Below are 17,928 nucleotides of genomic sequence, written 5' to 3'. Positions count from 1 at the left end.
AATGAAACCAAAACACAGACACAGGTTCACGGGGACAAAGTCCAAAACGAGTTCAAATGTGCAGAACCACCCGAGCACTGCGGAATTAACCCAATATTTGGAATGCAGCAGGTCCCCCCGGAACCACAGGTAATTAAACTCAGATTGAAAAACAATGAGGAAAGGAGTCACTGAGAACCCATGAGCTGCCCACAGAGGATATAAGGTTTCTCACGCGTTGCTCCTGCACATAGCTGACCCCGGCACGTCCTACTTGACTACACCCCATTGGTTTTCCCATCCAAGAGGAGGGCTGGCCAGCAATCCCTGTCCTTGCTTCCGACTCCGAGTGCTCCACGACACATCATTCTGATGATCACCAAATGAAAATTTTCAGCTCTTGTCATCGTCGGCTTCAGATTCATAACGTTACAAAAACACCATTTCCTTTCCCCCCCATTGTATCAACCTCGATTCCATTCCCGCTGGTGAAATCAAACAATTTGAAAAGAATTTCAATGATGCTAATTTGAACCGAATGCATTCAGCTGCCAATTGCTGTTCCCCGGTACTCCGGGCCCCCTGCCAGCTGTGCTCCACCATCAATCATGGCCAGCAGTGCAGGAGCAATGGCAGTAACTCTGGCTGGGGAAGCTTTGCCCTTTGCTTTCAGCAGAACACCATGATGTGATCCCACGTGATGGGAGACTTGCAAAGCTGTTGCTCCTCAGAGCTCCTCATCCTCCAGGCAGAGCGTGATGCTCTTTGCAGGAAGAAGCCCAGCATTTAGCTGGAATACCAGCATCATTTCCAGCTCTGCGTTTGCAACTGAAGCACACACAACTATAGGGGTTGGACCCCTCAGTCCAACACTCACCCAAGTTACTCACAGCACAGGAAACAGTCCAGGTAGGTTTGGGTATCTCCAGAGAAGAAGATTCCATCACCCCTCTGGGCAGCTGTGCCAGAGCTCTTCCACCCTCCAAGTCTAGAAGCTTTTTCTCATGTTCAGATGGATTTTGTGTATGTTCCACTTGGTGCCCAGTGCCCCTTATCCTGTTGATGGGTATCACCAATAAGAGTCTGACCCTATCCACTTCATCTCCACCATTTAGAAGCACTGGTAAGATCTTCTTTTCTCAGGAGGTGCTCCAGGCCCCACCAGCTCTGCAGCCCTCCGCTGGGCTCTCCCAGCAGTTCCCAGTCTGCCTGGAACTGGGAAGCCCAGCACTGAGCACAGTGCTCCAGATGTGCCCTCCCCAGGGCAGAGCAGAGGGGAGGAGAATCTCCTTCAGCCTCCCGGCCACACTCTGTGCAATGCACCCCAGGATGCCATTAGCCCTCTTGGGCACCAGGGCACAATGCTGGCTCGTGGTCACCCTGTGGTCAACTGTTGGTCCACCAGGACCCTCAGGTTCTTCTCCACAGAGCTTCTTTCCAGCAGCTCAGCCCTCAACCTGTGTTGATGTTTGCCCTCCCCAGGTGCAGGATCACAGCCCTGGTCAAGAGCTATCTAGAGCCAGAAAACAAATAATGAACTTCAGGAAAGCTGAAAACATTAGCAGTGGAGATAAGCAACGAGAGACAAAAGGCTAAGCGTAGAGAAATGGCCTAACAGCCAAAAATCAGGGAGGAAAATGAAGCCAGGGAGCTGCCATGGGAGGAAAGAAAGCAAACCCTGGGGGCTTTTTATTTCCAGCCTCCTGTTTCTCCTTGAAATAACTGGGAAATTCTCAAAATGGGTCTGCCTATGCCAAAGGATCTGGAACCTCCCAAACATAGCTGCGGTGCCATGAGGTTTGAGCACCAGTCTCATCCAGCATCACAAGAACAAGGCTGGGAACCCTGGGAAGAGAACACATCTGCATCCCCTTATGCCTCTATAGTTGGAGAATATCCTTAATGGGATATAAATAACTATTTATTTACTTAGAGCAGCACATTTGCTGCACTAATTGGGGACCAAAAAGCAAATTAAACTTATTCCTCCCCACCCAGAGCCACAGAAACCAAAGGATAATTTGTTTCAAAGTTTGGATGTCACAATGAACAAGTTGCTTGGGTGATTGTTTTTTGGTTTCTTTTTTTGCTAGTATCTTTTTTCCAGAAACCACTGTACCAGGTAAATTCAGCACGATGACCTCGGGGGCTCCCACCATGCCACCACGTGTGCCTGGCTCTGCAGCAGGACATCCAGCTCATGGGGGGGGGGTCGTGCAGGTTTAGAGAAGTCAGTTTCATTTAATGCAACAGCTAACACAAGGGTTGAACTGGAAGGAGTAGAATGATGCACCCCCTCCAACCCAAGCCCTTCTGAGAGTCTGTTCTTCACAGCTCTCCTACATGGCGTTAAGAGTCGGTTTTCCCAACACAGAAAGAGACTGAGAAGACAACTAGGCAACAGCTAGTCAATTTTACAGAAAGAACAGTGTTTATAAGTGAACTGAACCCATCTGTACTTCCAGCCATGAATGTAACACCACCTTTTTTTTTTTTTTTTTTTCTTGGGAGAAGTTTTGGCAAGAGTGCTTCCCATAAGCCACCAAGTCCAACCAGGCAGCTACTGCCAGAGGAAGCAGGAATCACAGAATGGCCTGGGTTGAAAACGACCACAATGATCATCTGGTTTCAACCCCCTGCTACGTGCAGGTCACCAACCAGCAGCCCAGGCTGCCCAGAGCCACATCCATCCTGGCCTTGAATGCCTGCAGGGATGGGGCATCCACAGCCTCCTTGGGCAACCTGTTCCAGTGCCTCACCACCCTCTGAGTGAAAAACTTCCTCCTAATATCCAACCTAAACTTCCCCTGTCTCAGTTTGAAGCCATTCCCCCTTGTCCTGTCACTACCAAGATCGAGAGGTACCACTTTGTTTCATTACCAGTCAATCCGAATTTCAGCAAAGAAACAAAGTTTGTTTTAATGGAAATGATGAGCAGAGCTCTCTGGCTCTGATAAGAAAACTCAAATCAAAATGGAAAACCTGAATATTAAAGGAATCAGTGCATAGGCAATTCCACTTAAATACAAGCATGTCCACGTTTAGTTGATCAGGTTCACTTCTTACAGCTAGGCAAGCACAAGTCACAAGGTAAGTTTGCCAATATCTGAAAATCAGCTTACGACACAAAAATAAAAATCAAGGTGCATCAGAGGATGCACTTCTATTACTCTGCATCTGTAAAATCAGCACTGGTGTCTCAGAGCATTCCAGCTCTCACCAGGCACAGCAATACAAACATCCTTAAGTGCAAACCACGAGGCACACACCCTGCCTGCACCTCTGGGGTAGCAGGAGCCCGCAGCAAAGTCCAAGTGGGAAAAGATGATGAAAACAAACTGCCAGTTTTCAACAGTACAAAAATCACAAGGTAAGCTCCAGTAACAACCACGGAGCAGTCATCGTTTCACCTTTTAAAACAAAATTATTGTGAAGCCTTTAATGCCTTAGTGCCGAAAAGACAGAACTCAGCTTAATGTAGCCATAAAGCACCATCCTCCTACCCCAAACAGGACAAGCCCTTACCTGCTTCATCGCCATCTCCCCAATCTTGTCTGAGTGCTTACGGATGCTCTCCAGGAAATCCTTGAGGTCTGACATGGACACCTCCTTTATCTCCTCACGCAGCTTTGGGATGTTGTCCACCATCACCTTGCAGAAGCGGTAGTGGCTCACCTGGGGCAGGTAGGTGTGCTCCAGGTGCTCCAGGGTCTTCAGTGCTGGGTAGTGCCTGAGGACAGCAAGCAAAGCAGATGCAGGAAAAGAACAGCTATTTCTATCCTACTTCTTCTTAACTGTGTAAATTTTCAGGAGATCTAACAATTTCAGTTCTGTGGAAAGGAATGCACATCTTTGCATTCAGATAACCACGAAAACACCCTTTTCCTTTTGAAACTGAGAAGCAGAGGCACACTGTGAGAGTCGCAGCTCAGAGCTGTGATGCACAGATGAGGACCAGCTGGGTAACAAGGTACTGCACCAGCTGAGCTCATCAGCAGCTCTCACCCACCTGCACCAGGTCCTGCTGTCCCCAGAACCTCCCCAAAAGGAAGGGACTCTCCAGGGCACCCCCAGACCATGGGGTTGCTGTGTGAGATACGGGGCACGCATTGCTGCATTCTGTGACCTCTACATAAGACAGGAGGGTGGAGATGGGAATACTCCATAACGTACCTTAGGCTGACAAATTGGTATGCAATATGTGCTCCTAACACGGAGACTTGTTATTCTGTTCTAAGTGTCTTGGATGTGAGAGCTCTCAGGTTTCTTTCCTGGTGCACAGAAGCAGCCAGACCCCACCTTCCTTCCAGCTGTTCAAATGCTGCTGAGCACTGTTAAAAAATGCTTTCCATCCAGGATACGCTTTGATTTGGGTAGAGATGAAGACAATCTCAGTGTGACCCCACCTAAAAGGCCCAAAGGACACTTCTCCTGCAAGGTCCCTCCAGCTCCTGTTGGACTGCTGCTGTCCATAACCTTTGCTTTGCTGACAGTAACTTATTCCCCCACCATAAGAGATATATACCTTAAAATTGTATGTTGAAGTTGCCATCTTGAATGGCAGGCAAGTGCCTTGGAAGCATTAGCAGTGCCTGCAAAATATATTTAAGGCCATCACCAGGTGACAGTTCCCTCTCAGGTGAATGAAGGCAACTACTGCTGACTCTGCCCACGGTTAATCCCAGCCATAAGCACTTCCATTTGCACCCTGAAGGCCCTAAGAAACGCGTTAAGTGCCACGGCAATAACCTGACACTCAAATCCCCATTCATACTCATTCTTGCCTAAACCCCAGGCAGTTCCAAAGGGAAGTTATTTTAACCCAAAACTGCCCGAAAATCAGAAGTCAAAGGGATTAACCCAGCAACCCGGTCAGCGTTTACATTTGGGTGAGATATGAAATGCTATTTGCAATAAAATGCAATCCTCTCTGGAGGGAAACTTCAGAGCACACAGAAAGCCAGAAATTAAACCAGAGGAATAAACACGCATTGGGGGTTTGTTGTATTTTAAGGCATTGTTTGTTGAACCAGAAGCAGCTCAAACACGGCCTGTGGGAACAGCGGGTGTGCATTGATGGGGTCCCCGACTGCCTGCCAAAACCAGAGCCCAGAGCACGTGGAGCCAATGCAAAGTTCAGCACTGAGATGTGCAGAGCACACCCAGATCTCTCCAGGCCATCAGTCCCACTGCCTGCCATGAATGGGAACACCCACAGCTCCATCAGTGCTCAGAGCCCCAACCAGCCTGACCCGAATGCCTCCAGGGGCACCCACTGCCACTCCGGGTAACCTGTGCCCACCTTTATCACAACGAACCTTTTCCTTTATCCAGTCTAAATCTCCCCTCTTCTAGTTGGAAATCACTCACATTATAACCATCAGACAGCAAACAGCACATAGCACATCTTGTCTACTTTGGAAGAGTTGAATTAGTTCAGCCTGAATGCCAACCCTGCTGCTCTGCAGTCCAAACCTGAGGCTCACACAGTAACCAAACCCCTCACTGGCTATGATGAAATGATGTATAAGTGAGACCGGGTGCAGACACAGAAATATTTAATATGTTGTGCTGCATTTGGTGAATGAAGCCATCAAATCCAAAGGAGGAGGGAGAAAAAAGCAAAAAGCCAAGGGTTCAGATATTCCTTAAATGTGGCTTTCAGCTTCTATTTGTTTCAAAATGAACCAGTCCAATAAGGGGAAGGAAAAAAAAAAGATGCAATTCTTAGAACCAGACCCTGGAAACACTACCCAGAACGAGGGAACCGAGCAGCATGTGGATTGCCTTCAAAAGTTCACAGTGCTGTGATCTGCTCCAGCTCCCCACGCCACATCTGTCAGCGGATAAACCCCTCGCTGTTCCCATGAACAGAATGAAAACAGTTGGACAAAGTGCAGCCTGCCCTGCACTGAGCCATCCAGAGAGTGAGAGCAAGCTTCGTGCACAGCTGACAGGCTCCCCAGCACCTCTCCAGCCAGTCCCGATTCCAGGAGTGATGCTTATCCACTCCCCCAAGGCTCCTGGGACCGAGGACCACAGAGATGAGTGGAGGCAGAAGGGGAAGTGTAGCATTCCGCCCATCCCATTAGTTATCGCCTTGTTGGAAACATCTGGCTCCTCCCGCACTGTGTGCATGATGGATGGCAGGCACGGAGCAAGCAGCAGACCGGGCTGCCCTCCCCACGTGCCATTCAGCTGGAGCCCAGCACATTTTCCACTGCCCTCGCCCCAGCAGCTGCTCTATGCCCAGTTTGCCACCCCCCACGGCCTCCAAAATCCCGTGCTGCTCAAACAAACCAGCCCCCAGGAGCCCTGCCGTGCCTGGGCTGTAATTCCTCAGCATCGTGACAGATGTGGGGTGAGAAAAACCCTGGATTTATAGTTAGTGAGTTCTGAGTCCTTTCAGTTCAGCTCACTCTTCTGAGCGATGACTTCTAGCACAAAGTAAGCCGGGTGCCTTCTCACCACCTTCTCCAACTGCCCTGCTCAGCGTTTCTCAGCTCTCTGGCTCCTGTTCACATTCACTGAGTTCTTCCAGATTAGATCAGTTCTGTATTCTGATACCCCCAGCACACCACTTTGTTAAGAACATAGGGAGCCACGCACTGATTTGGGATGTCCATCCCAAAGGCAAGCTTCCACAGACAAAAAGAAAAGGAACAGCAAACATCCATCTTCATCAGAAAGCCTAAAGGCAGAACGAAATGAGGTCTGGTCTGCACCACGGGAGGCTGAGCCACAAAGACACCAGTAGAAATCAGATCTGTTAACGTGGCAATGCTGACATGGGATTGCTGAGCATTGAGAAGCTCTTTGCTGAATTCAAGCAGCACCAAATGGACACTTTTCAGCCCCTCCACTACAACTTTTGCTATGCAAAATTTACCTTTTCGATTTCATTTGCTCTCGCAGTTTGCTGTACATCTCCAGAACTGGAAAGAGAAACAAAACAAAACAAAACAAAACAAAACAAAAAAAAAGAAAAAAAACACAGAAGTATTGAGACAGAAACACAGGGCAAAGAGACGTGCATTCAAATCAACAGCTGAACAAATAAAGAGCAATTCTGGGCTCCTCACCGGGAAGACACAGCGTCAGCTTATCAACCGTCGCTGAAATGTTCCTCTGTTGCAATCGGCATTGCTTCAGCTCTTCCATTGCTATTATCAGCTTTGGAAAAGGAAAAAGAAAAAAGTCTCACTGCAAATAGCAAGCAGACGGAGAGAGGATATAAATGAACATCCAAACAGCAGCAGGAGAACAGAGCCTGCCCTGAGGAGCGGGGAGCTCCTGAGCCCTGCGTCCTTCATCACACAGCAGCAGCATTCCCTTGGCTCATTTCAAAGCAAGCAAGCAGCAAAACCAAAGCCATCCAAATAGCAGCCTCGCAGCACGTCCTCTGAATTCCCCAAATGATTTCCCTTTCCCATTTCATTCATCCCATCCTTTTTCAAGTTTCTCTTTTCTAGTTCTTCTAAAAGGCAGGAAGTGGCCCCAGGGGATTCTCAGCATCCCAACCCAACCATGCTTTCTGAACGCTCCAGCAGAAAAACCTGTGCACGTGGATAAGGGCAAAAACAAGGACTGGCCATTGTACTCCAGAGAGAATTCTTTGGTTTGGTCTTTTCCAAGGGGAAGGCAACAGCTCTGTGCTCCAGTGCACTATGTATGGAATCTCAGGATGGCTGAAGTTAGAGGGGCCCTCTGAGGTCATCCAGTCCCAACCCCTGGGCCAGGATGAGTTTGTGAAAGCCTTGGCCAGTCTACTTCTGGAGCATAAAGGAGAATCCCCCACTCAAGGTAATGGATAAGTTTATTTGGTTCTGGTAAAGTGCATCACCTCCTCCCCACAGGGCAGTTTTATCTGTCAGCCTCACCGGAGTCATTGGTCTGACACACAGCAATGTAGTAGGAGAGAATCACAGAATCACAGAATGGCCTGGGTTGAAAAGGACCACAATGCTCATCCAGTTCCAACCCCCTGCTGTGTGCAGGGTCACCAACCAGCAGCCCAGGCTGCCCAGAGCCACATCCAGCCTGGCCTTGAATGCCTGCAGGGATGGGGCATCCACAGCCTCCTTGGGCAACCTGTTCCAGTGCCTCACCACCCTCTGAGTGAAAAACTTCCTCCTAATATCTAATCTAAACCTCCCCTGTCTCAGTTTAAAACCATTCCCCCTTGTCCTATCACCATCCACCTTCACAAACATCTGTTCCCCCTCCTGTTCATACACTCCCTTCAAGTACGGAAGGCCACAATGAGGTCTCCCCAGATCCTTCTCTTCTCCAAGCTGAACAAGCCCAGTTCCCTCAACCTTTCCTCACAGGAGAGCTGCTCCAGCCTTCTGATCATCTTAGCGGCCCTCCTCTGGACCCTCTCCAAGAATTCCACATCTTTCTCATGCTGGGGCACCCACGCCATACTTAGCAATTACCACTGCTCAGTCATTTGCCACCACCAAGCTCCGCCACGTTCTGGAAAAGCTAAAAAGACAGCGAGTGCAGCACACACCTCTTTTCCTTCACTCTGCAGCTTTCGGTTGGTGTCCGTCACTTGGTTCTGTGGGGACAGTAAGGAAGAGAGAAAGAGCACAAGTACACGTAAATCAGGACAAAGCTTTTCAGGAGAAAAAATTGCTCACACACATCAGCACGCTGCCTTTCACACACCATTCTCTTGCATGGCGTGAAACAGGCTCAGGTGTCTCACAGTGCAAAATTAACGTGCCACAAAACTTTTTTTTTCTCCCATAGAATCCTCTTTTTATAGCTATTAACACTGCAAACTGCCACTTCCAGGCTTGTCCCTGTAGGATCTCTCAGAGCTTTCTTCTTGTGCTCAGGCCTACCGTACCTGCAGTTGGGCTTCCACTGGCATCATGCAATTTTGTGAACCAGTCCATGTGTGTTTGGAGGGGTTCTGTTCATTCTATACACAAAAGCCAGAAACAGAGCGCAGATAGAAATGTGAACTGCAGTAGGGCACACACTTTTTATATATGTGTCTATTCAAAAGCATAATATCCCACAAGTCAAATAAAAGCTTGGCTTTCAGTGAGAGTACATAGAATCATAAAATGCCTTGGGTTGGAAGGGACCTTAAGGGTCTGCAAGCTCCACCCCACCCACCACAGGCAGGGCCACCAACCTCCACATTTCAGAGCAGACCAGGCTCCCCAGGACCCCAAACAACCTGGCCTTGAACACCTCCAGGGATGGACGGGGCATCCACAGCCTCTCTGGGCAGCTGTTCCAGCACCTCACCACTCTCTCTCTAAAGAACTTCCCCCTCACATCCAACCTCAATCTCCCCTCTCTCAACTTCAAACCATTTCCCCTTGCCCTGCAGTTAACAACCCTTTCAAAGAGTTGATTCCCCTCCTGTTTGTAGGCTCACTTCAGGTCCTGGAAGGCTGCAATGAGGTCACCCTGCAGTCTTGTTTTCTCCAGGCTGAACAAGCCCAGCTCCCTCAGCTGCCTTCATAGGTCAGTGCTTCTAAATTGTCCTGACTTCTCCACGTGGAAGTTCCTCACAGCTGCAGCACCAGAGCTGCAAAGCTCTCCAGCTGCCACCAAAACAGAGCAGCCGTGAATTCAGGACGGTTTCATCACTAGTGAAGGTATCCAGTACAAGCATTCTCCAATCACCCAGCAGAACATGGATGATGCAGGCCTTCCAGCCCTCCCAGTGTGCCTATTGCTGGCCATTAGTAGCTTGCCACGATGCAAGAAGAGCACTCACTTCATGACATCCATGCACACCACTCCAGCACAGCATCTGCATCAGATCGCTCCCCCGCCTGCAGTAGCTTCAGCTCTCCTGGCTGCTTGCCCTGTGCAAAAACTGCTCATTTCCTTTATGATGTATTGAGATTTTACAAGCAGGAGCATGGCATCTCTTCCAAAAGATTATTTTATTTTCTTATATCCTCCAAATCCCACCAGGAAAAAGGAATCCATGTCGGGTAATTTAAAACTGCTCCTAAAATAATGCCAAGGCTGTACGAGTCTTCTATTGAAATTACATATCGATCCTGGCTAAAGCAAAGATACATTCCCCCCCTGGCACACCAAGATTTTGGAGGCAGGGGGCTGTGTTTTGTTTCCTTCTCAGGACCTACATCCATACACAATGAAAAGAGATGGGTGATTATTCATAGAGACTCTCAGTAGACACACCGAGGCTGTTCAGACGGAGGGATTTGATAATTTAAGACAGATGCACAGCAAGGTGGGGGGGGGACGACAGACAACAGGTGGGCACATGTGAAGAACGAGACGAGTGGATCACAGGATGCTCAAGTTGTTAGTTCATCCATCTCTATGGGGAACATGTGGTACTGAGCAGGGCTTTTGTTTGTGGGCTTTAAGCATCGCTCTGCTATCATTTAGAGAGTGTCAGAGTGATGAGAGAGAAGAGCAAAGGCCACTGGAGAGGAATCCTGGGAATGGATGCCAAGGGGACCCGTGTGACCCTGAAGAGCTGTGCTGGCTCCATCTCATGTCAGCACCCATCTATGTGGGTTGTTCACATCCCTTTCTGAGGAGGGGAGGGCTGGCTGTCAAGTGGGTCTTCCGGCTGGCAACGAACTTCCCAATCTGGAGGTGCACCCAAGGACAGGGTTAATTATCCATCACAATCTCTTCATTTATCCAGTCCCTATAGGAATCCAGTGTGAGACCAGTGCACTTTCAGCAGCACACACCAGGACAGCAGCTCCAAAGAAGGACCCGGTGAACACAGTGAGCACAAGTGAACAGCAGCCTATGCTACGTTGTTACCTGATGTTGCATCTACATCAGGTTGGTATGCATGAACTGAAAACCACAGAATCACAGAATGGCCAGGGTTGGAAGGGACCTCAAGGATCATCAAACTCCAACCCCCTGCTGCATGCACAGCCACCAACTTCCACATTTCATAGCAGCCCAGGCTGCCCAGGGCCCCAAACAACCTGGCCTTCAACACCTCCAGGGATGGACGGGGCATCCACAGCCTCTCTGGGCAGCTGTTCCAGCACCTCACCACTCTCACAGCAAACAACTTCCCCCTGACATCCAACCTAAATCATCCCTCCTTCAGAGCCCTACAAAGCACCTGAAATAACCCCTATGCACCGCTTCACTGTGACTGGTCCAGCTTAAAAAAACCACAGTTAGAGCAAAACACTAAAAGAGAACCTCATCAACTGGAAAGACTTCACAGTAGGAAACTAAAAGCAGTGAGAGACATGGAAAGCACAACCCTCTAGGATAGCTTGGGGCTGCTGATCTTACACCAAGACCAGCAAATTTTCCTACAGCCTCCAAACAGCAGAAGCAGCAGCTGGTGCAGAAATAAGAAGGAATAATCCCTGTTTTGGGCCTGGCACGTCAAAAAGCAGAAGATCTAACAAAAAATAAAAGGAGGTTTTAACCATCTAACCTGAGTTTCCCAGAGATGGAAGGGCAGAAATACCTGGAGGGAGGGTTAGGCTTAGGCTTAGGGTTAAGGTTAGGGTCAGGGTTAGGGTTAAGGTTAGGGTTAGGGGTAGGCAGAAAGCCATCAGGAGTGACACAGCTGAAACATAACCTGGTTAAGATGAGAGGGATTGCTGAGGTTGTCAGCAGCCCTTTCCCTCTGAGATGTGTTCTCCAGTCATGTCTACAAGCTGAACCATTCTAGTTTATAATCTATCTTTGAATTTCCAGTGGAATCTCTCTGAGATGCAGGAGCTGGGCTGGTATAAGGCATCCAATAGCCAGTGGGAGCGTGAACTGGGAGCAGGAACAGGGCAGTATTGGCTCCTATTTAGGAGGCATAGTAGAGGTGCAATATGGAGGGCATTTACTTTATAGCTGGTTGGATGTCCATTCAAAGACCTGCACTACTGAGAAAAGGACTGAGATCAAATGCAGACTGAATAGCTGGAACAAAACTCACTCTCACCACTGGACTCGCAGATGATTCCCTGGAGAAACCCGTACAAAGAGGGCTCAGTATTTCTCCAATAGGCTTCTGTGTATATTTTTCCAATGTGTCATTTAATAGATCACATAGTGATGGAAATCAAGAGAGATCCTGAGGGTAGAGATGGACTTCACAGCATGCCACCAACAAAGCAGCTGTTTGCAGAATGGGAAACAGTAACAAGCCCTTGAAAACAAACAATGTGGAATTCTTGGTTATAAACAATGGCTTTAAAAAAAAAATAATAATAATTAAAACAAAAAAAAAGTCTTCTTTTGTCGTATTTCCAATGGCCTTGTCCTAATAAGAGTGCCTCTGATGCAAGGAAACATCCCCACAAAGGTGACCCTGAAAGCACACATTTATTTGTGGCATCAGGGCTGCATGGAAATGCCCAAGGTAGCTTTAAATGAATAAATAAATGTGTGGGAAAAAAAAAAACAACACTGAAGTTAAAATGGTTGGGTTTTTTTTTTCTTTTCCGGAAAATGTGCTTTTCTGAGACTTTTATTCCCTTATTTATGGCTTTATCTTCTCCAGCTCCCAACAAGCAGTCCCACACACCCGCCAGAAAGGATCTCGACAGACTACACCCAACTTGTTCCAACTTCTGGAGGAAAACGAGGAAAGCTCTCCAATCTCTGACACTCACCAAGTTATTCCAATGTTATGTATGTCTTATATGCCCCAGACTGTGTAATACTCCCATTCTAAGGCACAGAAGCCAGGCTTAAACCACAACAATACTTGGCCACTGCATACAGGACCACCATCAAGCTCTAGATCCTTTCTGTCCCCAGCAACCTGCCTAGTTTCCTTCCTACCACTTACCTACACTCCAACCTTATATACACCTTTTTCCACACACTGCTGAACACATTTCTTCCAATAAACAGGTGAAAATCTCCTTCTCTTATCTTTTTGTACAACTTTAAAGGCCACAATACTTGCAAAACTCATTTCTAGCCGTAAACATTTTACCTTCCCCATTCCCTGCTCTATCCATTTTACTTTCTAGTTAAACCAACCACACCTGGAGATGCTGGAGAATGAGAATCAAGCTATGGGTTTGTGCAAACAATCTTTTTTGCACCCTTATTTCTCACTACTTCTCCTGCTTGCTCTGAGGACCTCACAATGTCCTGAAGTTCATTTTTTGAATATTAATATCTCACCTGCCAACAACACGCAGATATCTCACAATTAAGGTCAGCTCTGCACCAGACTGTTTTCACAGAACCACAGAACACTCTGAGATGGGAAGGACGTCTAAAGGCCCTCTGCTCCCACTCCCTACAATGAACAGAGCTCCATCAGCGCTCAGAGCCCCTCCAGCCTGACCTGATGTCTCCAGGGATGGGGCACCACCTCTCTGGGCAACCCGCGCCAGTTTTGCAGATCTGACTCAAACACAACGCCCTCTGCAATGAGAATCTGATGTCAGATGAGGCATCTAAAGTGGATGGTGCTACAGCAGACATGCTGCTGACTTCAGAGCTGAAGAAGTTGGCTGAAGGTATCCCAGGAAAAACACATGTTTACTAACACAGAACAGGCCTCGCTTTAATCTTCCTCACACTTCTGATGTACCACAGCATTCCAGTTTGCCAAAATAATTGTCGAGCTTCATATGACTAACTGATCATTATAGGGAGAAAGAATTAAGATTGTTGTTGGGTTTCGTTTGGTTTTTCCCAGGCAGAGGGGAGAGGCTCTGGACAAAAGGAGATGCCTGGTTGGTTGGTCAACCACAGGGCACTCGAGCTTGGCAGGGACCTCTGGAGGTCACCTTGTCCAAGTCTCCTGCTCAGACAGGGCCACCTGCAGCCAGCTGCCCTGGGCCACATCCAGCAGCTTTCTCTTACCTTCAGCTTTTGGGCTTCTCCCCTAACTTTCAGCAGCTCTGTGATGGAGTCCACAAAACCCTGGTAATGGAAGTTACACATTTTCTCAATCTCCCGATCGTGGTTTCTGATTCGTGCTTCCAATTTTTCCATGAAACGACCGTGTTCCTCTCCATCGTAAACAGACCTAAAAAAGAAGATGCCACCGTGAGTCAGGACTCCAAAACCTGTTAGCATCATTACTGACAAGAAATAGCCAGAATCCAATCTGTAAAAAAAAAAAAAATTATTAAAGAGGAGAGGGAAGCTACAAAGGAAAAGTATCAGCTCTACAGCTGCCAAATCTCATTCCCCTTCCTATCCCTAAGCTTCAACAGCACGGTTCTGCTTTGGAATAAAGGCAAAAAGAGACGCAGCTTCCTAAAACTACACGTGCCACCACGGTACTCCGCTATTCCTTGCAGCTTAGCAGAGCTCTGCTGGTGAAAGGCGAAAGCTGGAGACAGAGTGCCATCTAGTGCTGCCCCACAGCAGTGGAGCTCAGGGTGCTCACAGTGCACGGCCACAAACATAACGTGGAGATGACAACTCGTGCAACAGGCAAATTCCATCTGTTAGGGGCTACAAGGTCTACCTGGGCCTCCTCCAGACTGTGCCATCCCATCTCCTCAGCTGCTCCCCATAAGAGCTGTGCTCCAGACCCCTCACAGCTCCACTGCCCTTCTCTGCACACAGAGCCTCAATGCCTTTCTCATAGTGATGGACCCAGCAGCTCAGAAGACACGAGAAGGTGACCCACACACAAGTTTCAACACTTTGAACGTATGCAGTTTCACTCAGAGGGTGGTGAGGCACTGGAACAGGTTGCCCAAGGAGGCTGTGGATGCCCCATCCCTGGAGGCATTCAAGGCCAGGCTGGATGTGGCTCTGGGCAGCCTGGGATGCTGGTTGGTGACCCTGCACACAGCAGGGGGTTGGAACTGGATGAGCACTGTGGTCCTTTGCAACCCAGGCCATTCTGTCACTCTATGAGAGGCTCTGTCCCACCACATTCATGGCAGCAATGACCCCACGATGGAAGGCTGTGCTCGTTGACACATCCCTCTGGTTTGCATTTCTGAACTATGTTGGCTAAATAAAACCATTGAAGAAGACTTGGAAAAGCTCCTGGATCGTATCGTGAGGTTTTGCAATTTCTGCACACGCGTTAGAACTCCACTTTGGTTTTACCAAAAGGTCAACTGGAAAAATCTTTCCAGGATATCCATCATGGGCAAACGCCTCCATGAGAGCAAAGGTCCCAGCATGGCCTCATGTTACTGCAGTGTTCATCTGAAAATAGGGATGGATATTAGGGAAAATGTCATTGTGGGAAGAGCGGTTGGGCACAGGGTGCCCAGGGAGTGTAGGGTCACCAACCATGGAGGTGTTCCAGAACCACGAGGATGAGGCATTGGAGGATGTGCTCAGTGGGCATGGTGGGGTGGGTTGGGCTTGGGGAGGCACTGAACACAAAGTGGAGCACAACAGGTCTCCTCTGACCCCAGGAAGCACTTCTGTGCACCTTCACCCACCGCAATCACCGCTCCCAGTGCTCAGCACTAAGACTTCTCGTTTATTTACAAGACTGACTGTTGGTTTGGCAAGGAAGGACCCAGTGAGGAGAGCCCAGCGTGGGGCCTTGAGGTGCTGCGGGGCTGGATGGACCCAGAGGGGCTCCATCCTCAGCCAGGTTGGGGTCCTGTGATAAGGTGGCAACACCAGATGCCCCAAACGCATTGCAAGAACACCCCAGGAGCTTCAATTTACTGCACATACATTAATTAACAGCAGGAAATCTTTAGGAACTAACTCTGGAGGTCTTTCCTGCATCTCTCAGGCTCAGCCATTATCCAGAGGAGCTCCAGGCAGTTTTGGAGAACGAGAAGCTACAAGGCTGACCCTGCAACCTCGCTCCCAACAAGAGCCGCCCGCCGCGTGGCTGCAGGACAGCGACTCCCAAGTAACCTAAATAAATTCAGCTGCAAGTACAGAGGAGGGAAATCTCCAGAGGCAAAATAAAAGAGATCTGGAACAATGCAAGGAGGACATTCTGGGGACAGTGGAACCGAAGGGACTTGCTTTTGTTTTCAATTAATAAGTGGAACAAATTCCTGAGTCTGTTGTGGACTTCAATTTTTTTCAGCCGTCCTCTCCCCCCTTTAAACTTGTGTAGTGGTTTTCATCCCTCAGAAACATTTTCTTCTCATTAAGCTACATAAAAGCATTAACAGTTTGTTTAATCTTATTCTAACTTTTATAATAAACAAATTAACTACTGAGCAAAGAAAAAAAAAAGAAAAAAATAGAACCAAGAGTGGTGCAACAACTCCACGGCAAAGAGGTCAAAGGAAGTTTGCAGGGCTGATATCTGCACTGTTAGCAGCATCCCATCGCCACACAGCCCTGGAGCAGGGCTTAAGGGCACCACCGAATGCCATGACATGGCAGGACAACCCTGGTTAGCAGCAGGGAAGTCGGTATCAGCACGGCTGCAGGCTGGACCAGGCTCTCCCAGCTCTTTGGGAGGATGGTGGTACAGAAAGCAACCGTAAACCACACACGTGCACAAGTCACAAAGCATCCGAATGCATCCCCAAACGATGCTGCTGCTTGTCAGTGACTGGGATCAACCAGAAGGGGCTTTTCAACAACGATTCCACACAAATTTCTTCTGGGCCTGCTTTCCTTCAGTGGTTTCATTAGCAAATTGGAAAATGTAAGGCAGGCTGTGCTTCTGAAAGACGTCGGTGACACTAAACGGAGGGGAGTCAAAGCCTGCTGGGAGGCAGCAGTCCCTGAGGGGCTGGCAGAGGGAGCAGAGCTCAGGAAATGTTGGTGCTAAAGGACCGTGGCAGAATGGAGGCAGCTCATGTGGGACACAGCCTCCATGCAGCTGATGGAACGGCGTTCAGAACTGCTGGAGAGGAAACAGGGAGGTGTGGGAGAAGTCCATTGGGTTTCCCCAAAAACAACGGGTCTGACCAGCTGTATGGAGAGAACTCACATGAGCTCAACACATGAGTACAACACAGCAAAATGCAAGGTTTGGCACTTGGGCTGGAGGAATTCCAGGCATCCATACAGACTGGAAGGAAAGGAGCAGTCCTTGAGAGCAGCCCTGCAGAGAAGGAGCTGGGGGTCTTGGTGGATGGAAAACTGAACATGAGCCAGCAGTGTGCCCTTGCAGCTCGGAAAGCAAATGGGATCCTGGACTCCATCAGAAGAGGGGTGGCCAGCAGGGACAGGGAGGTGATTGTCCCCCTCTGCTCTGCTCTTGTGAGGCTCCATCTGCAGTGCTGTGTCCAGGTCTGGAGTCCCCAGTACAAGAAGGACAGAGAGCTGTTGGAGAGGGTCCAGAGGAACCACAAAGATGAGCAGGGGGCTGCAGCACCTCCCTATGAAGACAGGCTGAGGGAGCTGGGCTTGTTCAGCCTGGAGAAGAGAAGGCTGCATGGTGACCTCATTGCAGCCTTTTAGTACCTAAAGGGAGCCTACAAACAGGAGGGGAGTCAGCTCTTCAAAAGGGTAGATAACAGCACGACAAGGGGAAATGGTTTTAAATTGAGGAGGGGAGATTGAGGTTGGATGTGAGGGGGAAGTTCTTTCCAGAGAGAGTGGTGAGGTGCTGGAACAGCTGCCCAGAGAGGCTGTGGATGCCCCGTCCATCCCTCGAGGTGTTCAAGGTCAGGTTGTCTGGGGCCCTGGGCAGCCTGGGCTGGTATGAAATGTGGAGGTTGGTGGCCCTTCATGTGGTGGGAGGTTGGAGCTTGATGATCCTTGAGGTCCCTTCCAACCCAAGCCATTCTAAGTAGCTTTTTGCCATAGAATCCAGACAAAGCCTAACTAACCTCGCTGAGCTGGAACCACTCATCAGACCCTTGAAAAAGAGTCACTCACTCTGCCTTAAGCCTCTGTGATCCAAGACTGAGGGCTGAAACTCAAAATCCCTCCTTCCCCACAAATCTCAACCTCACCCCAGACTGCTGATCTCTTCTGCAGTGCTGTCACTGAAAGCTCATCCTCTTTCTAATTATAGATGCCTACTCTGGGAAACTCATCTGGAGGATGCAGACGGCAACAGCATCACCAGCAGGCAGGAAACGTGGAAGG

General features: G+C 48.8%; 1 protein-coding gene across 1 annotated transcript in view; it reads right to left on the bottom strand.

Moving 5' to 3' along the window:
• Nucleotides 1-1,354: 1,354 nt before the first annotated feature.
• The window catches only part of LOC104910910 (exocyst complex component 6B-like), a 43,441-nt gene continuing 26,867 nt past the window's right edge, over nucleotides 1,355-17,928 (bottom strand). Inside the window, exons 4-9 of the mRNA XM_031553300.1 lie at nucleotides 13,798-13,963; nucleotides 8,495-8,542; nucleotides 7,062-7,152; nucleotides 6,869-6,914; nucleotides 3,505-3,709; nucleotides 1,355-1,492 (exon numbers count right to left, since the gene is read on the bottom strand). Coding sequence (XP_031409160.1) covers nucleotides 1,355-1,492; nucleotides 3,505-3,709; nucleotides 6,869-6,914; nucleotides 7,062-7,152; nucleotides 8,495-8,542; nucleotides 13,798-13,963 — 694 coding nt within the window. The remainder of the gene's footprint in view (nucleotides 1,493-3,504; nucleotides 3,710-6,868; nucleotides 6,915-7,061; nucleotides 7,153-8,494; nucleotides 8,543-13,797; nucleotides 13,964-17,928) is intronic.

This window comes from Meleagris gallopavo, chromosome 4 (genome assembly GCF_000146605.3).
Source record: "Meleagris gallopavo isolate NT-WF06-2002-E0010 breed Aviagen turkey brand Nicholas breeding stock chromosome 4, Turkey_5.1, whole genome shotgun sequence".
Lineage (NCBI taxonomy): Eukaryota > Metazoa > Chordata > Aves > Galliformes > Phasianidae > Meleagris > Meleagris gallopavo.
The sequence above is the reverse complement of the archived record's forward strand: the minus strand, read 5'-3'. Positions and strand labels throughout refer to the sequence as shown.